The 19,771-nt window shown below is 35.6% G+C and overlaps 1 protein-coding gene across 33 annotated transcripts in view; it reads left to right on the forward strand.

Moving 5' to 3' along the window:
• NRXN1 (neurexin 1) overlaps positions 1 to 19,771 on the forward strand; it is a 1,116,221-nt gene that overhangs the window by 1,077,043 nt on the left and 19,407 nt on the right. For 22 of the 33 annotated variants that reach the window (XM_054678383.2, XM_054678382.2, XM_054678394.2 and 19 more), the window contains one exon: positions 14,261 to 14,348. In XM_054678383.2, coding sequence (XP_054534358.1) covers positions 14,261 to 14,348 — 88 coding nt within the window. The remainder of the gene's footprint in view (positions 1 to 14,260; positions 14,349 to 19,771) is intronic. The other 11 variants (XM_054678385.2, XM_054678396.2, XM_054678389.2 and 8 more) reach the window with 1 other exon arrangement.

The following is a 19,771-nucleotide window of genomic DNA, read 5'->3' on the forward strand; positions in this document are numbered from 1 at the left end:
TCAAAGAAGACAATTAGCAAAATTCTTGTCCTGTTTCTGCACTTGTGTTCTTTGGTTGGATTTTACTGGGCTTTGCACCAGCCACTGAGTGCTCTCCAGTCTGGCAGCTGTGAGTGACGACATCATTCCCTAGTATTTTTCAAAGGCCTTACTTAAAATTTCAGTTAAGACATAGGGAAGAATTTAAAAAGTCAAGTCATGTATAAGAAGCTTGGGAAAAGTAGTAAATTATTCCTGCTGTTATTTTTATCTGCCACATACCCAAACATGAAACTAGGAGGAGTAGAAGGAGCAAGATGCCAACTGGATGGAGAGCCAGGAAACTGGGATATACTCCTAAGTCCCTCTTGAACAGTGCAGTGCAGTAATTTGGTACTGTACATCTGACCCACACCTGACCATGCCAATTTAGGGTTTCCTTCTCTTTACCTAAAAGGGAACTGGAGCACATAATTCAAAGAGCCTCCAAATATGATTTGACAAATGCTTGATTACATCGTGTAGCTAGAGAGAAGAGACGCTCCTTGTATTTTCAATATACTGATAATGTTGTGATTTTTTTGAGGTGCTTTTACAAGCTCTGTCCTATCAAACATATAATCTTCTCTGTTTATAGAATATTTAAACATGGATGTGTGAATTTAGGTGAGAAACTTGTACTTTCTCTATGAAGGGTGTGTTTGTCTCTAAAGATTAGGGAGTCCAGTGCTAGGAATAAAGTTTAATTTCCATATTGCAGTGAGAATAATGTGAAAATGTCTACAAGAGCCATTCATTTTGAAAGCTGGTTGTATCTATGTAATAAATATTCATGATAACATCTTCCATATAGCAGCTACTGTGCTAGACAGTATGCCTATCTAGATCTAGATAATTTAATACATGTAATACTCATGCAAAAGAGGTGTAAATAACTTCACTTTTACATAGAAAGAAATCCAGAGAAGTTGGGGAACTTGCCCAGGGTTACACAGCTAGTAAGTGGCAGAGCTGGGATTTAAGACCAGTCTGTTCAGCTCCAACATTCATGCTCCTTCCATGCTCAGTAGTGGAAAAAGCAACTTGCTGCTCATAGAAGGCCTGCATTTGTTACACACTGAAGTTCAATTTCACAATTCAAAGCAGGGATGCCTGGTCACTTAGCATCTATCTCAATTTCATCAGTTCCAACTCACCTCTCTTAGGAATTACCTTTGAGAACTGTTAAAAGCTGCCAATTTCCCCTACCCATTCGTGATTATATGGCAAATTATACTGATCGAATGTAGGCAGCTTAGTAACTTAAATTGGAGAACTAAAAGTCAAGTGTCAGGGCTCATGATATCTCAAATTAAATCAACAGTTATATACAGGGCACCTTCCTTGTACCAAAAAATATTTTAGCAGAGTAAAGAAGACTATCTCCTTTATCACAAATTTCTACTCATAGAAACATTTCCAGATTTCTTTGACTTATGAAATCATATAATAATAACTGGAAGAGAGCATGTAATTCTCTTCCCTAAATTTATACATGGACCTAAGGTGCTACGGTATGTTGGTTAGAGTCAAACAGCATTTGCTCCTTGGACTTTTCTTGCTATGTGAGATCTTTTTTCCCGAGGTAGCTCCTCTGGGAGTTGGGACACCATGAATGAAATAGGAAGAGATGAAAAAAATGAAATCAAAGGGAAAAGGAGAGAAAAATAAACACTGGCACCATTTATTAGTTGTAAAAATGAAGGAGCACAAATTGCCTTACAGTGAATGGTGGTAGCAGTCACATTTTCCAAAAAAGTTAACATGACAATGCTTCTTGTTGCTTTTCAAATTGATACCTTTTCTAATCAGCTGATAGCTGAAGTATCAGAGAACATAGAGCATCTTTGGTTCTGTCAATCCCTTGCATTTGGAAATGTTTTTGTAAAACTCTAAGGTACTTTTGTTTTGTCTAGTATGATGGGGTAGTGTTGGACTTATTTTTCCTATCAAATTACTTCTGTTTTTCTGATTATACTGGCTGGAATCATTTCTGACTGATTGGCCAGATATTTGTCTCTTACATGCTAGGTACTGTGGCAGGCCCTGGGGATGCAACCTTGAATATACAGTGTGAACACTTAATACATGTGTAAAAGATTAATTCATAAAATGATAGATGCCTTCTCCAAACCCAAAAGAAATTGGATTGCATGCACCACCACAGTATTCTAAATGTTCTGAGTCAGAAAATTGTATTTTTATTCCTTGCCTGTATAACTCTTTATTAAATGAAAATATTCAGCAAATGAGTACAAATGGATGAATGGATGAATGGCAGAATCAGTAGATATAGATTTGATTAGTGCATTCTGTCTTACACTATTTCTGGGTGTGAATCTTATGGCTGGCCTCTTTCAGGAAAAAGATAAAGCTTTCATCCTGTAGTTAGATTTTGAAGGAAAACATTACAAAGGAATAGTTTTGTTTTTTTTTTTTTGCAACTAAGTAAAAGCATTTATAATGTAAGACTATTGCAATAGAGTTTGTAAGAGATAGAGATCGTTGAGGAATATTATGTAGGTAAAAAAAAAAAACCCAAAATGATAGTTAACTATGTTTTTCTCAGTCCCTTCCACAGAGTAGGCTTTATCTTACTGCTTTCTCGAAGGACAGGAATGCTTCATAAAAGCAGGAAGACCAACTTATTGTGAGACATTTTTAGCTTTGCCTTCCTTCTAACCTTCAGTCATTCTCTCTTTCAGTTAAAGATAATGTCACTTTTTGCTATTTCTCTACCATACATTTCCAGCCATGGGGTATAATGTGGAAGCCAGTTAGAAAGTTTCATTGTTACTTCTAGAGATGTTATAAGGCAGATAAAATCTTTGAAAGAGTGTTATTTTGCCACAATTCTCATCTCCCACTCTTAGTTGTATTCCTAGAAAATAATCTATACTTGTTCAATTTTATATTGAGATTTAATTAGCTGGTATAAATGAGCAGTTGTGACAATCATGCCTTTTTCATAACCAAAAATGTAGTGAGCTTAGAGTGGATGACCATCAAGAATAAGATTATTTAAAATGTGATGATTCTAGTAAATTCAAGTGTCATGTATAATATTTCTTCTATTTTTAAAGTCAAGATGAATCCCTCACTTGTAACTAAATTGTATTTTCATAACAATTATTTTTCAAGTCATAATAATTTTCAAAAAATCCTTTTATTCATGCAAATGCTTTAAGAATATAAGCCAGGTTTTTGAGTGATTATGTCATTTTAAGTCAGCTGTACTAAATTCCTGTATAGATGCCCTGGGGGCATAAAACATAAACTGTACCCAAAAGGAGCATATGAAATAAAATAAAACATATCACTAAGCAGTCTTCATACTTTTAGATTTCAAGATGATTTCAAAAGGCAATTACTACCACTATTCTAATGCACTAAGAAAAGATAGCTCATTGTCTTAACAGGAGTTGATAAGCATATTATTAATCCGTATAGAAGACAAACCATAGGTAAAGTCGTATTATAACTACAAATACAACCACTCCTATTGTAAGGAGCATTGTCATGCATGAATTACACTTAGAGATTCAGTCTTTCTCTCTCCCTCTCCCTTTTTCTCTCTCTTTCTCTCCTTTAATTAGCATTGTTTGCTAAGTGGTCTGTTTTTTCCTGTTCATCTGTTCATTTATATGCTGTAGTTTTAACAGAGTGGTAAATTCTGGATGCAGTGATAAAATAAATCAGGTTCTCACAATCTAATGAGTAGAACTTAGAATTTAGAGAGAGCTCAAGTATCCCTGAGTCTGTGCACTAAGCTCTTCAGGAGATCTGGTCGGAGGAAAGGTAATCATAATGCCAGACATAGATTGGTGCTACCTACCTTGTAAGTTACCAGTGAGATCCACACATATGCCCTAAATAAGGAATGCCAAAATGAATTCAATGCTGGCATAATAGGAAGCAGCCCAAGAACAGCATCTATGTGAGGGGCTAGTGTAAGTGAGAGATACAGATCCTATTCAACTGAGGGACAAGAGGATTTCAGGACATTAAAATAAAATGTATTCAGGTAAATGGACATTTGGTTGTCCTCTTCAAGCACTATCCGGAGCTCTCCTTTGTAGCATCATGTGAGGAACAAAAATTATTAGTTAAAATAATAATTTTTTATTTTTTCTTAAGTTCTGGGATACATATGCAGAATATGCAGGCTTGTTACATAGGTATACATGTGCCATGGTGGTTTGCTGCACCCAACAACCTGTCATCTAGGTTTTAAACCCCGCGTGAAGTAGGTATTTGTCCTAAGGCTCTCCCTCCCCTTGTCCCCCACACCCTGACAGGCTGTGGTGTGTGATGTTGCCCTCCCTGTGTCCATGTGTTTTCTATAATAATAATTTATACAAACACTGCATCGTGGGCACTTTTACACTTTCCAAAATGTCTTCACACATATGAAATTTGACTCCCTTAACATCCTGTGAGACACAATTAATTACATATATAAATATATGTATTTAAATGTATAATATGTATATATTCATATGTCATGTTTAGAACACAGAAACCAGTCCAAGATGATGTGTACTGCTCATGAAAACTAAAAGTGAGACTTGAATTCTGGAGTAGTATTTATTTTGCATTATTGGTCAGCATAGTATAAATTAAACTGAGGTGTTTCAGCAGTACAACATCGTAAATATGTATTAAAGAACCAATGTGCACCAGAAGGAATGAAGTAGTCAAGTGTAGAAGCTTGGAGTTCCAGTTTAACTAGAACTAGAAGACACTGGATCCTCTTAGCACATGAACAAGATAACATTGTGACATCTGAGCCAGATAATGTTTATTCTCAATCACCACTGGATAGATACAAGCATAGAGATGCTACTCAGATACTGGCTTATTTGGGGGCATGCAGTCCTGAGTCTTGCGTATATTCAACTCATGAATCAACTCAAAATCAGAAAATACACCTTCTGTTAACTAAGTGATTATTTCCAGCCACATCCATATTTCTTGCTGTTCTATACTCCAAGCATCGTGTGGAATGGAAGTTCTCATCTATCCCCAAGTTAAAGTTTATCAGGTGACATTGGTCATAGTACTACCCAGTAGCAGAGAAATGTTTTTTATAACTGGCTGCTTGTCCAAAGGTAAATGTGGCTCCTTCTACATCTTTGATCTTGAACCTTCACTTCGAAGGTCATTGTGTCAATAAGACTGAGTTGATCAATACATGTTTAAATTGTTTCTGGAGAAACTACCAATATGGCTAATAAATGATCACTTCCATGTATTTATTCCCAAGATGTAATAAGAAATAATCTGACAGAACTCTAATGATTGTTGTGTGAGAGAAACAAAGATGAATATCTCATTAGCACTTACGTTGTGAAGACAGTAGTTAATAAGAGAGAGACCTTGGAAGTTGGAAGGATTTTAATCAGTGGCTTAATGAGAAGAGAGCAGGGAGTTCATTGAGTTAATTTTGTAGCCAGCATAGCCTGCAGTGTTCTAAGTCAAAGAGATAAAAAGACAGAAAGAGATTCAATAATTTGCATTTTCTTTTTGTCACCAAAAAATTAGTTATGCATTTAGGTACAGAGACTGAGGGCATGGTATGTAAGGTCTTTAAAACAATAATTTCAGAAAAGATTTTCACAAGTAAATAAAGAACTCTCTGGGTTAACTCCATTTCAAAATAACTGTAATTATGTCAATATTTGAATTTCTGTAATTGGATTTTTAAAAGTTGAACTCTAGCATTAATTGTGCTCCCCTTTTAGTGTTACATGATGTGCTGCCATATCAAATGGTGCAGAAGCTGGGAATATGCACCTCCTGTCTGTGTGTATTTCTTCAGGACAATTTTAGTGGTTACTTATCTAAAATCCAGTACTCTACCTTTGCAACCTTTTCACTTATTTTAAGTTTATCTTATCATGTATCTTTGTAAATCACATAAAATTCATTAGAGAACAAGATGGTTTGGGATGGATGGATGGATGGATGGATGGATGGATAGATGAATGGATAGGTAGAAGTCGTCTGGGATAATAGAAAAACATAATCTACTGGGAGTCGGATAATCTCATAGATTTGCCATTAACTAGCAGTATGACTGTGGCCAATTAAAATTTTCTAGCTTCAGTTTCCCAATATGTAAAATGAAGAGCTTAGATTAATGATCTCTAAGATCTGACTCAGTACAAGAAGATATATGACTGCTTAACTAAAACATGTTTTCATTCCCTAACATGGCAACAATGAAAGCTTGGATTTGGAGTCATGCTAGTTGAAATTATCCATCATAGGCATTTTGCAATCATAAAGTCTGGTTTTATTTTGGCCTTTTACCAAAAAGGATTTTGATTTCAATGTGTGTGACTAATTAATCTATTAATTAGTCCACCAATCCATTAATAGGACTAGATACTCATGTTGATACAGCTAGAACCCTACTTTTCATTTCAACCTGTGTGACTAATCCATAATAGGACTAGATATTCATATTGATACAGCTAGAAGCCTAAATTTACATTTGTAAACATCTTTCAATATTTATTTAGTTTGGAAATGGCCAAAATTATTTCAGAAAGTGCTTTTTCCAAAAGCAAAACAAAGAGATGGGAAACACAGTTGATCACTCATTCAGTACCTCTACTCCATTACCAGCAGTCTTTGGAGGTCTGACATTCTCAAATTCTAATTAGTGAGAATTCAGAAAAATAGGTTGTTCCATGGCTTCCTGAAAGTTTAAATTTCATATTAATTTATTTTGCCAGTCCTTCTACATTGCCTTGGCTAAAAATGGAAATGCAATATGAGCATAGAGGTCATCAGTAGCATAAAGAAATAGTAAAAAACATATTTTTTAAACATAAATTTAATTTCAAGTTCCCTGACAGCAGGTTCCTTATTTGTAGGTTTTCTATTTTGAATAAGTTTGCTAAAATATGTTATTTTTTGATTACTCAAAAATTCAGTTTTATTCTTTTCCCCATAACTTAATTAAAGTGCATTTCTGTGACATTATTTCCATATTCCTATATTTTCCTTTGAGTTTTGCCTGTTAGGAGAACCAGTATCAAATGTACATAAAAATGAACGTTAGACTGAGTAAGACGTGATTTCTTTACCACGGCAGAGTTCTTCTACCCAAACCCACTTTAGTGGTTCTGGAACCATTGCATACATTTTAAACAGCTGAAAAAAATTCGAAGAAAATTGAATGGCTTTCAAGTCTGCCTTTTTCCCAAGCAGACAGCTGATTTATGGTCACTTTTTGTAATAGCCTAGGGCATCAATTGGGAAAGAACATTAAAGAAATGTGAAAGTGGCTGTTTTAAGGGATATTTGAGCTTTGCCCTACATATTCATGAAAGCCAATGTTCACACATTCAAATTGGGTAGCTGAGTGTACAGATGAGTATTTTTTTAGCAGACACTTAACTATAACACTCTGAATAACAGTACCTCCATCTGCATTCCAGATAAGGATGCTATTGGTGAATTGTAAATGAAGTAATGGATATGGGAACATTGTTACATTCCGAGAAAAATAAGCTATTTGAATTTACCTCATTGTTATTTGTATTAAAGAGTTATTTGTTCATTTGCCTCAGAACAGAGCGAGAACAGTAAATTATTTGCATGTCGGAACCACAATTTATACCTTCATGTGTACTGAGAATATTTTATACCTATCAGAAAATGCTACGCATAGATGAGGTGCTTTGTATTCATTGTTGAGTAATTGGGCCTCACTGTCTTTCTTATTCATGTGCTGGAGGTAAAATTCATCCTCCACGTACTGGATCTCAGCTTATTATTTTTATGTTTATTAAATAGTGAGCCATGAAATTGACATCTTTATGTCAATTGAGGCAACTTCATTGAGACAGTGGAAACAAGAATAAGATCTAGGCAGCCTCTAAATTCCTCTTGCACCTTAATAGGATTGTTCATTAACTGAAATTGCCAATTTGATCTATTTCTTTACTGATTTGATTTAATCAAATAGACCGCAATTTGGGAATCATATACCTATATACACATTACAAGTGGATTATTTTCTGCAGTTTTTCCTTCTGGTGAGAATTATGACTTCCCTTACCTCCTAGAAACTTCTTGCTCCATAGGTTATCAGGACACTGGGTTGGACCTTACTTGGGAATTTGTGATACTAATCCTGAATCCTGTTAGTTTTTTTTTTTTTCAAGGAACCTCACCTAGTGATAAATATTTTCTGGAGAAACTATTAGATTCATTCATGAAAACCACACTTGAGAGCGCTCTCTCTTCCAAAGCAGCTTTGCATACAGAAAAGTACCAGCAAGAACAAGTGCCCATCAGTTAACCAAAGATAACATATTTCAGCTAGCACTGTCCTCGACCCACTAACTGTTGCTATCAATTCAGTCTAAATATCAGTCACAACAGTTAAATATTAGGCTACATAATGTTATACAATGCTCATGTCATTGTCTGAGACAATTCTTTTGGCTTCGTATTTAGAGGTATAGCAGGATACACTGTTGCTGTTTAGAAATAAACTTTCAATTAAAATTTTATAATAAATCGGGTTTATTTGTGGGTATCATATACTGACAATGAATATCCTATTTTACAATTGGAAATTGCTCTTTTCCTTACAAAACAGATTTGTCTTAATAGTATAGTTTTCTGTAAGCGTCTTCATTGGAATATATTAGTCTTCAGGAAAGCTGTTTTTCATAAGGAATAAAGTCTTGGAATGTTATTCTTAGCAGGGATATAATATTACATACTGGATTTATTCGTGCTTTCCTTGTATATTTTTACCACACAGATATGCTGTTAAGCTATATTTTTTAAAGTGACAGCAAATGCATATACAGAAAATTCCACCATTAATGATGTTGAAAAATAAAAGGCTTCCTATAAGTGAGAAAAAATAACAAAAATACATCTGTGTTTCTCTAAATTCCACCCAACCAAATGCTCCCTCTTTTTAATATCCCTGGGTATTAAATCACTTGGTCTACCTTCTTACCATTCATTAAGAACATTCTTTTGCCCCCGTCCTGACGTATTTCTCAAACCCTACAAAATATTTGTGTTCAAATATAGAAAAGGATGGATTAAGTTTTAGAGCCTTTATTTCTTGAATTCTGTTCAAATCATTTTCTTCCTAAAAGTATAGAGAGTTAGATTTTAGTGCACATTTTCAACAAGAAGAGATGCTTACCATGTGCATGTACAGACCAGTCTGAATTAAGGAAGATCAGCATAGCAATTTCACCTGTGGGTGGTTAAATGCACAGTTAGAGACACTCATCTAAATGGACTGTTATGTAAAGCTAATGCTTCTGCTTGATCACGCTTCTGTCTTTTTCAGCAGGTTGTCTCTTTTCTCAAAAAGGTTATAAACATCAGGGAAAAGTATACTAAAGAATAGAATTGATTAATGTGACATATTTGAGTTTCTTTCTACCACTCTCTCAACAGCAAGTCATAGCAGCAGCTTCAAACACATTGAATTAAATTTAAATTACACAGCTTTGGCTAGAAAATTGTGCAGTTAATTCAGCTTCTAAAGTGAAATTTGATTTTCTTCCCCTACACTTGAGCCACTTCCTGATTTTTCATACTGCGATGATGATTTTTGCCAAGCCATCTATTGATTTGAGGTCTTTTATTCTCAAGATTGTTGCTGGTTTTTAATTTCTGGAGGAAAAACATATATGAAAATCAAGAACGTATTTCATTATACCAGGGAAATTACATTAAAAAGTAAAATATAGTTTTACAAAAGGGTCGCATTTGTAGTTATTTTTTTCTACTGTAAGAGGGCTATAGGAAGTACCATTGTATGACATCTTTTGTTATTTTAGGAATTGTGTTTTGCAGAAGGTAACACTGAGAACATTCTCACACTTTCTGGTTAGTGTAGAATTGTTCCAAAAGAAAATAGGTCAGCTTTTAAAACAAAGCTTAACTTGTATTGCGTAAATAATTTAGTCTGCATGAAACACTACCCACTGAGTCACACAGTTGTAGCCTATGAATTTTTTTAAGAAGCAGTTTTTTAAGTTTATATTTGATGTTTGCCTTCTAAAAGGTCAAAGTTGGACAGTAAAAGATGGTACTTAGTTTAACAAAATACCAATGTAGCTACTGTATTTTGATACAAATTTTAACATGAGACCTCAAGAATAATTCATATGTACAAGTTTCGGTTTAATATCTATAATTATAATATTTATAATTATAGTGCAAAAAGATTAAATTGGTATTACATTCATGAAATATTGAAAAAAGTTTATAATAATATTGAAAGTTTTAATAAACATTTACAGTGTTGTCCCCTTCTAGGTACTTTTCATGTACTAATTTAATCCTTGTAACAATAGATACTATTATGCTGTCCATATTTTTAGGAGAACAATAAGACAGAACTGTTTTTAAATGTTTTGAGCAGGGGTTCTCAACTTTGGCATTATTAACATTTCAGGTTAGATCATTCTTTGTTGTCTTCAAGCTGTCATGTGTATTTTATAATATTTAGGCATTGTGTGGTAGCTGATTCCTGTAATCCCAGCACTTTGGGAGGCTCAGGTAGGAGTATTGCTTGAGGCCAAGAGTTCTAGATCAGCCTGGGCAACACAGTGAGACTGAGCTGGAACCTTATCTCTACAAAAAAAAAAAAAAAAGAAAAAAGAAAAAAAAGAAAGAAAGAAAAAAGGAGAAGGAGAAGAGAGGAAGAGGAAAGAAAAGAATGTTTAGCAGTCAAAAAGAGACAATGATAGTAGCAGACCTCAGAATTCCAATTGTGACCTCAAATATTTCCACATATTACCAAACGTGCCTCCAGGTGGAGGAAGGAAAAGGTGGCAATATCACTGCTGATGTGAGAGCCATTGGTTTAAAGAATTTATTTATATCCTCCTCCCTCTAACAAGAATTAAACACCAATAGGAACAACACTATATTGATTTCATCAATATATTTAACATTCCTCAAAGAAAATGAGAAATTATCTGTAACCTTGAAATTAATTTGAAATTGAGAATAAAAGTAGCTTTCCGCTAGATGTTGGTCCGGGGGGAAAAAAACAAAAAGCTGATTATCTCCTCTGGAGGGAATTGGAGCAACTGACCGGCAAGACTACATAATTCAATAACACGTCATTATCAAGTCTGTTTGTATATTACCCAGCAAGATGTAGTTGTGCCAAAAGGAGAATGGGTCTTTGCTTTTACAGCTTTCTTTTTAAAAAGATACCTACATGATTATCGTGGCCTCCAGCCTTGTTCTTTTTGCTTAGGATTGGCTTGGCTATATGGGCTCTTTTTTGGTTCCATATGAAATATAAAGTAGTTTTTTCTAGTTCTTTGAAGACCAGCTGATCTTTGACAAACCTGACAAAAACAAGGAATGAGGAAAGGATTCCCTATTTAATAAATGGTGTTGGGAAAACTGGCTAGACATATGCAGGAAACTGAAACCGGACCCCTTCCTTACACCTTATACAGAAATTAACTCAAGATGGATTAAAGACTTAAATGTAAGACCTAAAACCATAAAAAACCCTAGAAGAAAACATAGGCAATACCATTTAGGACACAGGCATGGGCAAAGACTTGATGACTAAAACACAAAAAGCAGTGGCAACAAAAGCCAAAATTGACAAATGGGGTCTAATTAAAGAGCTTCTGCACAGCAAAAGAAACTATCATCAGAATGGACAGGCAACCTACAGAATGGGAGGAAATTTTTGCAATCTATCTGTCTGACAAAGGTCTAATATCCAGAGTCTACAAGGAACTTAAACAAATTTACAAGAAAAAAACAAAACAACCCCATCAAAAAGTGGGTGAAGTATATGAACATACACTTTTCAAAAGAAGACATTTATACGGCCAACACACATATGAAAAAAAGCTCATCATCACTGGTCATCAGAGCAATGCAAATCAAAACCACAATGAGATACCATCTCATGCCAGTTAGAATGGCAATCATTAAAAAGTCAGGAAGCAACAGATGCTGGAGGATGTGGAGAATAGGAATGCTTTTACACTGTTGGTGGGAGTGTAAATTAGTTCAACCATTGTGGAAGACAGTGTGGTGATTCCTCAAGGATCTAGAACCAGAAATACCATTTGACCCAGCAATCCCATTACTGGGTATATACCCAAAGGATTATAAATCATTTTACTATAAAGACACATGTACATGTATATTTCTTGCCACACTATTCACAATAGCAAAGACTTGGAACCAACCCAAATGCTCATCAATGATAGACTGGATATAGAAAATGTGGCACATATACACCATGGAATACTATGCAGCCATAAAAAAGGATGAGTTCATGTCCCTTGCAGGGACATGGATGAAGCTGGAAACCACCATTCTCAGCAAACTAACAGAGGAACTGAAAATCAAACACTGCATATTCTCACTCATAAGTGGGAGTTGAACAATGAGAACACATGGACACAGGCAGGGGAACATCACACACTTGGGCCTGTTGGAGGGTGGGGGTCTAGGGGAGGTATAGCATTAGGAGAAATACCTAATGTAGATGACAGGTTGATGGGTGCAGCAAACCACCATGGCACGTGTATACATATGTAACCTGCATATGCTGCACATGTATCCTGGAACTAAAAGTATAATAAAAAAAAAAAAAGAGAGAAACCCCCCACAAATTATCAAATACCAGGAATGAAAGGGGAGTTAGCACTACAAATGCCACAAACATTGAAGAATAAAAAGTGAGAATATTATGAATAACTTTGTCAATAAATTCAACAGTTAAAAAAAAAAGACTTACACTTCCAGGCAAACCAATATTTTCACCTTCCCTTTCTAAAATAGCAGCAGCAAAATGCATGAATCCAGAAACTCTCCCAATTGTCTCAGAAGAAGTAAGAGCAGAGTAACATGAAACCATCTCCAATGCTATTTAAAGGTTTGTGTTTATTTAAAGTTATATTGTAAAGCATTCGAATCTGAACAAATTCTTTGTTCTTAAAGATTCTGTACTTGAAAGATTTTTAAGCCTAATACTTTCTATAAAAGTTCATCACCCCTCGTCTCCATTTTTCAAAATGCCACAACTTTCTTAAAAATTTAGTTATACTTTAATCTGTGACAATATTAGGTGCTCCTTTAATATTAGGTGCTCATATCGTATTTTTGCTTTTTCTTTGAAGTAAGACCTATGTTATTTTAATTCCACTTTTAAATGAGAACTGTATCAATGTTGCAATTCTGAGTATTGTTTGAACAATTCTAATCTCTTTAGTGCTTAGTAGATGTAATGAGATATTTTTATTTATTTGTATACATTGGATTCTCTGTTTTACCTTAGCAGAGCCAACTCTGATGGAAGCCTTTACAGATTCCATGCAATATCTATGCTGAATTTACTGCAGCTTGTCAGTGGCAATAAAGAACAACTTTTCGTGCTTATCAGTGTGTTGATTTTGTGACTAACTGCTAGGATTTATGGACTCTGCTTTTTATTACAGTGATAGGTATCTTTTTTGCTGTAAGCGCAATGAAGCAACTAGAATGTCACAGAGAAAACTGCCACCTCTTCCCTTCCCCCACTTTGAATACACTTTTCATTTATTATGAAACCATAATGATGAAAGGGATGATGAGGAAGCAATACCTGCTATCTGAACATTACAAAAATGAGCTTCAAGTGTGAAATCATAATGAAAATGAAAAAGTGTCTTAAATGGATTATATTTCCTTGCCTTTTTGCACCAATGAAAGAGCTATCTGATTCTCTACTTAATCTGTGTTTCCTACAATAACAAGCTACATCTCAAAGATTCATCAAACTCTACATAGTCGTGAATGTAAAAGGTTATGGCTATTCTGCTTTTAGGAAGCCAAGCACAAGTACTACATAAAGCCCACTGATGCATACATTGTAGCACTCCAGGCTGTAATAAATTTCAAATCATCTGTTTCTGCCAGGTTGTTTTAAACCTCTGTATGATATTGTGTGCAGCTTCTATCTGCATTTGACTGGATGGGTATCTACAAGTTGGCTGTCACCATTTCTGCGTCCTCATGTAAACTAAAGTGTAATCAAGTTTTCACAAATAGGCAGTTACTTCTCTGAAGGATCTAAAATGTAAGCTCCGTGTCTTTAGAAAGGGAAATAGTGAATTTGGTTTCTTGATAAACAAATTGTATTTCACTTGTCAATGAGACAAAGATGAGAGAATCTGTTAGGACCCTTTAAATTAATCTACTGAATGTGATTCTTTTGCAGACCACAGATGACATCCTTGTGGCCTCAGCAGAGTGTCCCAGCGATGATGAGGACATTGACCCCTGTGAGCCGAGCTCAGGTGGGTTAGGTTAGTCAACTTTTTTTCTTACTTCCTTGGCTTTACTGTAAATCTTTGTTGCATGTTATATTCTTTAGAAGGGCCTTATATTCATGTATAGAAGGCTACCCTCCTATACCATGGTTGATTGTGAGATGAGGACTCTTATTTTTTACATAAATTTTTCCACATTTATTGAAAAAATTAAAAACAAAACATGCCAAGATTATGTATTTCAGAAAAAGCAGTGGGTATAGCACACAGGGCTGCTACCTTACTGTTCACTTTCCATTAGCTCACAACATAATTTTTGTGTGTAACAATATAATGAGCTTTCCCTTGGGTCACTTATAGTAAAATTATAAAGCTAAAAAATTGCAGCACATTGTGCAAAATTATTTGACCTTTCTACTGACAAAAAGTCCCCACCACTCACTCTGCCAGCAAATTACCTTAAGTGATATATTTCTGAATTTCGGAAGTGAGAGTATTATAGCAGTAGTAAAACAAACAGCAGGTAGACTCCTTGATATATTTAATAGAGAAATATTTGAGTCTTGCCATGTTTCCCTAAAATTCAAGCTGAAGCATTTTACTTCTTTATGATATGTTTGCATCTTCTGATGTGACTAACATAAATACTGTTACCATACAGCCCTTATACCATTAAGTGGTGGCTGTAGACCCCTGAAAAATGAATGAATTCATAGCCTAGATTTGATTCCAAATATTCATAACTTCAAGTGTTAGGCTCATTTCCATTAGTTTTGTTTTGGTTTGGTTTGGTTTTTGGTAAAGCAGTATTTAAATTCAATAATATTCTTTGCTGGTCATAGTGGCTCACGCCTGTAATTCCAGCACTTTGGGAACCTGAGTCAGGCAGATCACTTGCGGTCAGGAGTTTGAGACCAGCCTGGCCAACATGCCGAAACACTGTCCCTGCCAAAAATAGAAAAATTAGCCAGGTGTGATGCTGTGCACCTGTAATCCCAGCTACTCGGGAGGCTGAGGCAGGAGAATCACTTGAATCTTGGAGGCAGAGGTTGCAGTCAGCCAAGGTCACGCCACTGCACTTCAGCCTGGGTGACAGAGTGGGATTTTCTCTCAAAATAATAATAATAATAATAATAATAATATTGTTTGCATTAACAAAATCAGTGAGGTGGATATGGACTAACCACTATCTGCTAGTGGTGTCTATTGACATCACCTAGAATCCCAGGAGAATTTCATGTCACAAGAAAGTAATGAATTTGCACTCTTGTGAAGAACACCATGTTAGAGTAAATCCGCTCTTTAGAGTAAATCGGGATGTATGTCGTGCATCTCGTTTTGAATATTTGAATATCACTTCCCCCACTGATTGTAACTACTGACTGTAGCGCTTAGAGAGCAGCTGCTGAGTGCCAGAGAGGGGGAAGAGCTCGGCAGTCACCTCGCAACAGGACACGGCGTGGGAGACCAGGCTGGGTATGCTCTGGTCCTCTTTCCTCTTGGCTCCACAGTGCCAGTCAGGACTCTCAGCTCCCAGAAACATCTGTCATTCACAATGATCAGCTCTGTCACGATCATCCATTCCATTCTCCCAGCTCATTGGCCTCTGCAATCATTCCCTCTTGGTTGTCGTGACAGATAAAGTCACATCATGGCACTATCCTAGGCCCCTTTACTAAGATCTTGCCTTTGTTTTCATTGGTATGCTTAATCTGTTAGTTAGCAACAACAACAACAAAAAAAGTCATTGCTATTGCTTTTCTGTCATTATATCAGTCCCATCTCTGCATTTTCCCACCCTCAAATTTCCCTTCCCCATTTCTTCTACGCTCACATGCCCAACCTTCCTGGTGTTAATCTTTTGCACCAGGACATTCTTTTTTCTATCTCATCTTCTCTGACATCCTCTAGCATGAGTTATCCATGTAACAAGGTCTGGTCTTTGTATATTGGGGTGTGTGTTATGTATAGTTGATTTTGTTTTCCCAATTAGTGTTTTCCTCAGGGTAATCCATTTTTCAGTATTTTACACAGTATTAATACAGCGATGAAAACTGTTGAAGTTCTTACTAATTACAGGACTTGCTGAATCCCTCTTTTACTGTCTAAGTATAGGCTATCATACTCTTCTTGCAGAATCCTTACCTTGAGTACCTAGTGAATCACAGTAACTAATTGCACTTAAAATTGTCACTTTTTCTTCATGAGCTCAGCTGAATGATCCAGTTCTTCGAGCCATTGCTTATAGGTCTGATTAACCATTCCTTATGGACTAGTTTACTGTCTGTCTTTTGCTCTGGTGACACTAGACCTAAGAACAAGATGGTGGAGGAAGAAGGTAGAGGAGAGGAGAGAAAAGGTGGATGGGGTAACCCTTTTGCCATCGTCTTCTGCTTGTTCACCCGATTTTTGTCTGCTTTGTTAAATATCATAGCACAATGAAAAGTGAGTAGCAGCTTATTAATTGCCATACTCCAGGGAATCTTTCTACCTTTGTTTTCTTTACCACACTATCACTATCTGAAACAATCATGTTTACGTATTTGTTTTTCATTCATTAATGTATAGCTTGAATCTCCCCACAAGGTAAATTCCATGAAGCAGGAACCCTGTTTTTCTTGCTGCCTGCATGGACTTGTTCTGTCAATTTTAGTTCTGTTCTACTGTACCAAAGTCTGTTACCCAAAATACAAAACACACCAGCTACTGATTCTATCTAACGACAGCTACTTTAACACTCTTATACCAAGCCTGGTTTAACTTTTTCTCCTCTCTTTCAGTGTGTCCTTCCTCACTCTTCAGTTTTCAATTCATCAATTCCTGTTAAAACAAGAACTTCAGATTATTTTGTGTTAATGGGATCATTCACTGTAAACCTGTCCTGTGATCTTATCTCCCCCGGTCTTGATAATATATGCCATGAATTGTTTCACTTTCGATTTCTGATGTTAAATCTCTTTCTACATTAGCTTTTTCTGTCCACCTCCCTATTACTTTTTTTTTAAGCCTGTCTTTAATGCTTCATATGAAGGTGGCTCTTTGGGCAGAAATTGGTTTTATTTATGTGATAGCTTCTAATGAAATTCTTAGTTTATATGATGTTTTCCTATTTTCCAACTTTTTTCTTGGAATATGGGTTGTGTTTTTCTGTTTGTTTTTGTTTTGAATCCTGTTTAAGTCTGAATAATGTTTCATCATGGGCTGCCCCTCCTGCAGGTCATTGTTTCCTAATGTACTGGTTTTCTTAAATTTCTTTTTCCTGCTTGCGATCCATCTTGAATGCAAATATAAAATAATATAACAATAATTGTAGCTGCTGCTGTTATTAGACATTGGATAATTCTAGCTGCTGCTATTAGATGTTAGAAATACTTAAATAAAAATTATTTCACATATTAGGCTATATTTTGGGATACGGGCTTTTTATAAAACTAACATATTGAGGTAAATATTCTGAAACAGACGTATCTTCTATGCACATTTGCTAGTCCTTGGGCAAGTGAAAGCAAATCTTTGTAAGGAGATGCACCATTACCTTTATAGATGCGTTGCCCAAATCTTCTGAGTACCTCACTCTCCCTAAGTATTTACTCATGAGTTTTCTAATCACTCTGACCCTCCCCCACCTTCAAAAAATGGCTTTTTCTCTGAAAATGACCTATGTTCCTTATTTAGGTACCTTCCTAAAGCTGTTAATGGAAGAAACAGGAAAAATCTAGCATCATCTTGAGTACTAGTAAATTATTCCTTTTATCAAATGTTTGATAAATTGGAATTACCTGTGGTTCCATTCAGAACTCTTAATGAACAGGGAAGTTATATATTTGGTGGGTTATCAGCTTCAACATTGATCAAGTATTGAGTGTCACTATATACCTACTGCTCTGCTAAGCTCTGGGAGCAAAAATAGAAAGTTTATACCTTCAGTTCTATATTAATTAATATATTGAAGACATTTATTGCAATGTCTGGCATAATGTAGAACATAAATGGTGGCTTTTTCCCCCCAATTCAGTTATACAAAAAGAATGTTCCAAGCTATTTTCCCTTTTACATAATGCTGTTACTTTTCCTGGCTGAAAATTGGTGGGCAACTGATGAAACCACTCAGGCCTCCTATGGGAACTGTGCATGTTAAAACTAGATCAGGGTCAACATCCTGGGTGGGAACACATAGAACTCAATTATACTTGATTTTAGCCACACTGTCCTGCACAGTTAGCATTGGATGATAACTTCACATTGATATGATCAGTTTCAGAATACAAAAGGATGGCTTCAGAATACAAAATGTTGGCTATGTGATGGAGGAGGGCTAATTGAACCCCAGCTCTTAGTGAACAGGTAGAAACCTGAACCAGCTATTGGTAACAATGTCACAGGCCAGTGTTGTCCTAAAGTGCCCAGTTTAAGAAGCGTAGACACATGAGAGATAGGTAACATTTTTTTCATAATTTTTCTCAAAAAACGTTTACAGCTTCTGTGATTTTTCTCAGCCTAGAGAAAAAAATTGTGATTGCTGGAGTTATTGCTCCAGCATAGTTATTGCTATGTGATTGCCGGAGTTAATATATGAAAAGTATGTTATAGAAAAAATGTTTTGCTCAAAATAAGTGCTATATGAGTGTTTCCTGTTATTAGTATTTGTATTATTTTTATACACACACGCACATATTTTCCAAGACTTTGTTTTTCACACAAATATAAGTTTTTATAAAATGTCTTTGAAATTTTACATTTTAGATCCACTTAGTAAATTGACAAAATGGCAACACTGCAAAACCACTTAAGTTCCAAGAAGGTCTTTAATCATGTCAGTATCTCTTAGTTTGGGGGCCCTCTTCCAAATAGAACCCTTTCTGAAAACTCCTGAAGAAGTTTTAAAAAGGTGAGTTTTATGTTGATATTCAAGATCCTATATGAAGATAAAGACCCTCTTTGCTGTAGTAGCTCCCTAATAAATAACTCTAATTTATCATTTGTTACAAAGGGAACCAGACCTGCTTCCTGTTTTCTGGAGCCCTGTTTAGGAAGGACAATTTCCTGTTAGATTTACAGTGCTAAGAATAATACGTCAATTCTCTGTGAGTGGTTAGGGGATGGATAGCTAATGGGATATTAGGCCACTTTCAAATCAATTAAACTTTTGTAAAACTAGGAAAAGAAAAGTTCCATTGAATAATAAAATATCTCATTAGTCATGGGGGGAAGAAAAGGATCACCCATTTTTGTGGCATCTCTTTAGCTGGAACACAGGAGGTGAGGTCATCAGTACAACCACTCAAAAGACAACTGTTGATTGCCTATCAGAGGAATCATGTTGATCAAGGTTCAGATTACATAAGCAATGATGAATAGCAATAATAACTAGTATTTGGTGAAGATTTATTCTGCGCTCCATCATTGTTCTTAGTCCTTTACAAACATTATTCTATGTCATTATTTTATGAAACTATGAA

This window comes from Pan troglodytes, chromosome 12 (genome assembly GCF_028858775.2).
Source record: "Pan troglodytes isolate AG18354 chromosome 12, NHGRI_mPanTro3-v2.0_pri, whole genome shotgun sequence".
Taxonomy (NCBI): Eukaryota; Metazoa; Chordata; class Mammalia; order Primates; family Hominidae; genus Pan; species Pan troglodytes.